Source organism: Oryza glaberrima, chromosome 11 (assembly GCF_000147395.1).
Source record: "Oryza glaberrima chromosome 11, OglaRS2, whole genome shotgun sequence".
In the NCBI taxonomy this organism is placed as follows: domain Eukaryota; kingdom Viridiplantae; phylum Streptophyta; class Magnoliopsida; order Poales; family Poaceae; genus Oryza; species Oryza glaberrima.
In genome coordinates this window covers 20451422-20458424 of record NC_068336.1, presented here as the reverse complement: position 1 = coordinate 20458424, position 7003 = coordinate 20451422, and the positions used below count along the sequence as shown (strand labels likewise).

General features: G+C 46.5%; 1 protein-coding gene across 2 annotated transcripts; it reads right to left on the bottom strand.

Annotated features, from left to right (window-relative positions):
* Nucleotides 1-484: 484 nt before the first annotated feature.
* LOC127753843 (uncharacterized) lies at nucleotides 485-2558 on the bottom strand. 2 transcript variants are annotated; one of them, XM_052279292.1, is made up of 3 exons: nucleotides 2453-2558; nucleotides 1734-2328; nucleotides 485-1658 (listed from the first exon to the last, which is right to left on the bottom strand). In XM_052279292.1, exons 2-3 carry the CDS (start codon nucleotides 2012-2014, stop codon nucleotides 638-640), a joined length of 1302 nt encoding a protein of 433 aa, XP_052135252.1. In that variant the 5' UTR covers nucleotides 2015-2328; nucleotides 2453-2558; the 3' UTR covers nucleotides 485-637. The 2 variants fall into 2 exon arrangements, with proteins under 2 accessions (XP_052135252.1, XP_052135251.1); XM_052279291.1 differs by having other exon boundaries at nucleotides 489-2328.
* Between the last annotated feature and the right edge of the window lie 4445 nt (nucleotides 2559-7003).

Sequence of the window (7003 nt, the reverse complement as noted above, 5' to 3'; positions counted from 1 at the left end):
ACTCTCTAAGAAAACAAAAATGGCTAATCTCTATCTCTACTTAAACTTCAAAAATTTGAAAATGTTTCCATCGTCCGTCTAAAATAAAAAAAAGAGCGAAAAAAGTCCGATTGTATGTAAAAAGAAAAAAGTCCGATTTCTATCCGATTTCATCGTTTATATGTTATCTACCTCTAATCTAATCTAATCTAACATTCTATATACCTATACCTAATCTTCCGGTGAAATTTTCATCCGTCCTCACCTATTTTTGTCCGCAACATCCCGGGTCCAACACACAACAAATCATACAGAGTCCGCATCAAATAGCACATCACCTTCGGTTACCCAGAAGAGAATGAACGAGAAATTTTAATTCGCGGGCTGAAGAATAAATGCTGAAACTATCTTTGTATTATCAAAATTAGCAATTAAGCTCTGAAAATTTCAATAAAATTCCAAAGAGTGTAATTATAATTTAATTATACACCTACCAACTTAAAAAAATATCCAAATTTTTAAGAAAATTTGTATTTTAATTAATTAATTACATAATGTAATTTTTTTTAACTTTTCCTTAATTTTCTTGTCTTTACACTTCCCGTTGCAACGCACGGGCACTCTACTAAACACACACAAACATATTGGGACCTTTTGTCTAACCGTGGAGAGTTGAATTCATCATGCTAGGATTCGGTACGAGAAACACAGGAGCTCGACACTTGAGGAAAAGCCGAGGTGCTACAATTTCATCGATGCTCTTATCTTCCAGGTTAAGGACTCCAATATCAAGGCGGAGACCCCACATGCTCTTGGAGGACAAGCACTCGAAATCATCTGTAAAATACACATGATTTGCCTTCAGCTGTGGGTACTCACTAACACCAAGACAAGATGTCTGGTTATTCCCAATAAACAACACATGGTCATCCAAGCTAAATATTTGCACCAGCTTTTTAGCCACAGTGTCAACTCTAAATATTCTTGTGTTCTGAGTGTTGCTCACAAGAGCTGGAAAGCCAGTGATTTCATCAACCCAATTACCATTCCCCTCCTGTGGTTTCCAAACTTGCAGCAGATCACCACATGGAGCATGAACAATATAAATTCTCTCACACGCATACTCCTTTGTCCTGCCCATAATTACCTTTGCTGTGATCACAGTGGCGTCGAGATCAAACGAGAAGATTTCCCCAAATGACGTCACTGCATACAGTAGGCCATCCTTGTAGGTGCAGTCATGAATTCCCAAGTGTGGTGGCAGCCATGTCCACTTGTCATGTTCTAATCTAGCAAATGAGATCTGTTTATGTGGATCATGAATGAGCACCACAATATAGCTTCGTACGAATTTATCGTAGAATACAAAGGCCTTGCAATGGAAGAAGTACCGTAGTTTGTCAAGAGGAAGCGTCATGGGTGACTCAGTAACACCCTCCGCTGTGTGCCGTGAGTAACGATATTTGCAGAGCTCGCCTTTGCGGTTGAAAATGGGCGTCACCTGGTTGATGGTTATCACAGACGGAAGAGCGATCTGTTCACCGGTGATCGGATTAAGAATGTGCATCTCAGACCTCTCATCAGCGGTAACCAGCCAGCCATCTGAAGACCCAAGCAGATACCTCCTACTGATGGGTGGCTCGGGCAGAGTTAACTTGTAGGTCCTCTTCTCTGCAAGGCTGTAGAGGCAAGCGATGTTTTCACCAATAGATTGAGAAGTGTAGAGGAAACACGGCGTATGAGGTCGTTTGTACTTTCCAAGGTTGTGCAGTTTGATATGCACGGAGCGCCACGAGGAGCAGACGGAAGCCGCACGCAGGGCATCAGGGATCTCCAACATGGCAATGATATCCATCAGGATATCATGTGGCAGGTCTGAAAATTCGCGAGCCGTAGTTTCGGTCAGTATCGTCCGAAGTTCCTCCTTTGTTGAACAGGGAGGAAGGCATAGCTGCTTAGGCAAAACTTGGGGAATTACACAGCACATGTTTTGGGGGCACAAATCCATAATCTCCTCTCTGCTGCACATCTCCATCTGGAGCAGAGCGTCTCTTAGCAGATCAATCGCTTGTGCAGGAACACTGGCAGAGGTGCAACCTCTTGGAAGATGAACTGCTCGTGCAGGAACACCGCGAAAGCTGCACAATCTTGGAGGTCGGGATCGGGCAGGCTCCTCCTGGAACGACTTATACAGAGAACCAAACGAGGACGCGCCATAAAACTCCGAGTTCGATTAGATGTGCAGGATTTGGAAACCCCAATCCAAGAACAAGATAAGCATCACCGGAATCCGTTGTCCCATGCCTAAAGAGAACCATATCCATCCTCGCAGGACACAGCGTAGGGCAGCTGAAACCCACCCCCCAAAATTCGTTGAAACAAACAAACGCACGCTGCTGTTAGTACTACGATTGAAGGGAAAAGAGGGGAGCTTTTGGATCTACAAGAGAAGGTGTTCGTGCTGGGTACTCACCGGCGAGGATGCGGCGGAAGCAGCAGGACGGCGGCGCCGCTCGGCGAAGACGGCGGATTCACGAGGAGGAGAAGGGGGGCGGTGGAGGATCGGATCGACTAGGGTGTACGGAGTGATGGGCTGTTAAAGGTATTGGGCTTTCTATCATCCAATTCGGAGAGGCCCGCCAGAGTTTAGAGACTGTCGCAATCGACCTCCCCATTGAATTTTATTATTTTTACATTTTCTTATTAAAATATTTAAAAAATATTTTTTCGAAAATTTACAATTCTAGTCGTCTCTGGCCTTCTGGGAAAAATCGCCCTTCCAGACAGCGATAAGGGACCTAAATGCAAATTTTTCAACACAGCTTATTAGCTCTATAATTTTATAATTTAAAATTATATTATATAAAGTCAGATGAAATAAAACTTTATATCAAAATTGTAGAGCTCGAGGAGATCTACAACTTCGTAGTTAACAATGTTTTCATTTAAGATCTTTTAGATATCCAAATATTCGTTACACAATATAAAACTATTTTAAAAATCTTAGATATACATTTCAAACGACATCGGATGGAGATAAACTTTATATAAAAATTGTACATCTTGATGAGATCTACAACTTTGTTGTTTATCACTTTTCCATTTAAAATTATTTGGAGTGTCGAATAAGCATTATTAGTTTTTAAACGATTAACACCGGTGGAAAGGGTTTGAACACAAATAAAAAATTTGCATTTAGGTCCCTTATCAGGAAGGGCGATTTTTAAAAAACGCCCTCCCAAAGAGCGAGAGGCCACTAGATTTGTAAATTTTCAAAACAAATTTTTTAAAAAAATATTTTAATAAAAAGATGTAAAAATAAGAAATTCCCCATTGCGCCCTCTTTTTTTCTACGGAATAAGTGCATTTGACTTTCCGTTCAATCTGATTCCAACCCCTTAAATATAAGTTTAATAATATAACCAACCACTAGTTGTTAAAAATTAAAACATCATCTATAACCAACCTAATAGCCTGCTCATATAATAGTTAGTTATAGATATATAATGCATAATTAATACTCCCTTCGTTTCACAATGTAAATTATTCTAGTATTTTCCACATTCATACTAATGTTAATGAATCTAGACATATATATCTATCTAGATTCATTAATATCAATATGAATATGGGAAATGCTAGAATGAGTTACATTGTGAAACGGAGGAACTATTAAATCTACCTATCTCATATAGTATGTTGAAACCCATACTGCAGTCGGCTACTAATAATCTATTACGTAGTCCGCTTTTTTTCTCTCTAATCTTCTCTCTTATCCACATAAGCATAAATATGATGTGGCAGCCTGTATAGCCTACTTACATCATCTTATTATACTCGCTCTTAGCAATACTAGATATTTTAACCCCTCAACTATGAAAACCGATGCAAAATTACTCCTTTAGGCTGTGATCTTTTGGAGGGGTTAGGAACCCTTCCTCTCCACATGGAAACACAGTGCTATGATTTAAAACATGATTAATTAAGAATTAGCCAAAAGAAAACTTGAAAAATAGATTAATATAATTTTCTACAGCAACTTTTCTATAGAATTTTTTTTAAAAAAAACTACACCATTTAGTATTTGGAAAGCGTGCACGCGATAAATTAGGGAGTGAGGTTGGGAGCCTCAAGTGGCACTGAAGGTGATTTTTGCTGAACATGACGTTTATGCAGCATTACAATTAACTAAAAGAATTAAAAAATATATATGTGACCCAGCTATCAGTGACCACTTCTTTTCCTCTATCCTCCTCTTCGTTTCCTATCCTATCCTTGCCCCCGTGACGGGCAAGACCAGCGGCACCGGCCTGCAAAAGAGCGGCGGTGAACCACGGCATCCCCGGCGAGCTCCGCGGGCGGCTGCTGGCGTTGGGGGAAGCAGCTGCTGGGTCGTGACCCTTCCGAGCTAAAGAAGGTGCGGCACCGCGGCGCTGAAGTCGCTCCGCGTCAACGAAGTTAGGGCCGTTCCTGTGGGAGTGCCACAAGCGTGACCGCACAGGGCCCCAATCTCCTATACGTGTCACAGGACCATTAGCCCAATAGAATAAATTAGTTGAAATGTGCAGTTGGAAACGGAGGCTGAGCGAGCACGTCGATTTGTTTTCGGCACGTGTGTCAATTCGAGCGTCCACCCGTCCGTCTGCCCCAACCCATACGCCGCGCCGCTCTCGCACTCGCCGTCTCGCTGTCCTGCTCGATGCTCGGCCGCTCATCGCACGGTCGTCGCTTGGCTCTTGGCCCTCGTCGCTCGCCGTCTGCACGTCTGCTGACGTGCCGCAGTAAAGCGGCAAGGCGGCAACCAGCGAGCAACGCCTTTGGGCGCCCTCCTCGGCGATATGGCAGCGACCACAAGCGGCAAGCTAGCTGCCCTGCACACACCAGCAAGGCAGCAGGGTATATGACCTAAATTTTTACTATGATCACTAGGTTTATGGTTTATCTAGTACGTATACTAAATTAATTTTTATTCATCTTGCATCTATATGTGCATAGATTTATATAGCATTTCAACTTCTAAGAAATGTCTTCTGCAAATCATTGAAAATTTTATTTCAAGAAGTACTAAAGGAAAAAGAAAGGAAAAAATACGAATTACCCCCCTAACTGTCGTGGTCGGCCGAATTTCCCCCTGAACCTGAAAACCAGACATTACTCACCGTAAACTTTCAATACCGGACGAATTACCCCCCTCGACCCAATCCAGAGCAGTTTTGTCCTACGTGGTGTACGCGTGGCAACCCAGTCAGCTTTTTTTTTCTAAAAAAATGATGGGACCCACATGTCATACCCCCCTCTTCCTCTCTTCGTCTGTTCATACATGGTCAACGGGCGACAGCGCGCACGACGCAATGCAGAGAGGGGCGGTGGGCAGCGCCGGTGGCCAGCGGCGCGCGGGAGCGAGCCGGCCGTCGCGCGCACGGTGGCGCGCGGGACGGGCGGTGGGCAGCGGCGCACGCGGGCAGGCCGGCCGTCGACGCACCCGGCGGCGCGCGGGGAGGTTGAGAGGATGGGGGAGGGGGAGCGGAGGTGGATGGGGAAGGGGAGGAAATGGAGGTGGAAGGGGAGGTCGAGTGGAGCGAGCTCCGCACACGGCGGCGGCCATGGCGGTGAGGCGGGGGTCGACCAGAAGCTCCCCAGCCGTTGCTCGCTCCCCAGCACCTGTGGGGGTGGCGATGGGCGGCAGCGCATTGTCAGGGGACGATTGTGTCTTTTGTCTTTAGCTATAGCTATGACATGGTTACATGATAGACAATTGACGACGATGATGACGACGAACATAGATAGAATTGAAAAGGTGATTAGCATTAATGATGTAGCATATGACGATGCGATCGATGGATGTAACATGGGCGTGATCGAGATGGCGAGACATTCGGAATCTCATTGTCTCCCTCGGCCAATTTGCAAAATCATCAGGCATGCGCGGCGATGGGCTCCAGACAGCGAGCGCGACTAGGTACACGACGCAAGCGCAGCGGGCGGCTCTGGTTGAAAATCCAGGAGGCGGAGCCGATGGAGGAAGCGGCCAAGTCCTGACGGCAGCGACGAGCACCCTAGCCAGGCGCCGGCGCCGGCGCCGGCTCATCGCAGAGGACACTATGGCTCGGGCAGGTCGACGGCGGTGGTGGACCAACGAACGCCAGCGAGGGAGAGCCGGCTGACGGCGTGGTCCAGGAGAATGCGACAACAGGAGAAGGAGGAGGTCAGGGCTGGAGGCCCCAAGGTCGACCGCGGTCGCGGCGAAGACGGCCGATGCGCAGGGGGCGGAGCAGATTCCGTCGACGATGACCTAGCAAGCAAGGTGCCGTTGCTGCTGCTTGACAGCGACAAAACCAAGGAGATCGATCTCTCCTGATGACCAAGAACGAAAAAGACAGGGCCGCTGGAGGGGATCGGGATCGATCTTCTCGGCCCACCGCCCGCCCTCGCGCGCCGCCGTGCGCGCTGATCGCCCGCACGGCCACGCCTGACGACGCGCTGCCGCCCACCGCTGCCCTCGCGTGCCGACCGCCCGCGTGGCCACGCCCGACAAACCGCTACCGCCCATCGCGGCCCTCGTGTGCCGTGTCAGGTGGAGATGGGAGAGAATGACAGGTGGGCCCCACCATATTTAAAAAAAGAAAATGTTGACTGGGTTGCCACGCGTACGCCACATAGGACAAAACTGCTATGGATTGAGTCGAGGGGGGTATTTCGTTCGGTATTGAAAGTTTAGGGTGAATAATGTCTGGTTTTCGGGTTTAGGGGGGAAATTTGGACGACCGTGATAGTTCAGGGGGGTAATTCGTACTTTTTCCAAAAAGAAATATACTTTCCAATTGAAGATTATGCACAAAGAAAAATTTCTATTCAAGTTTATATTGCTAAAATATATCATGAAGTGTAAGTTGTTTACTGGTTTATTTTATCGCACGGGCTCCCAAATTTCACGGGACGACCCTTATGAAGTTAACTGGGCTGGAGGGAAGGGGTGTAAGTGGCTAACCCGCGAAACCCACTTATAGGCTAAAATAAGCCGCAA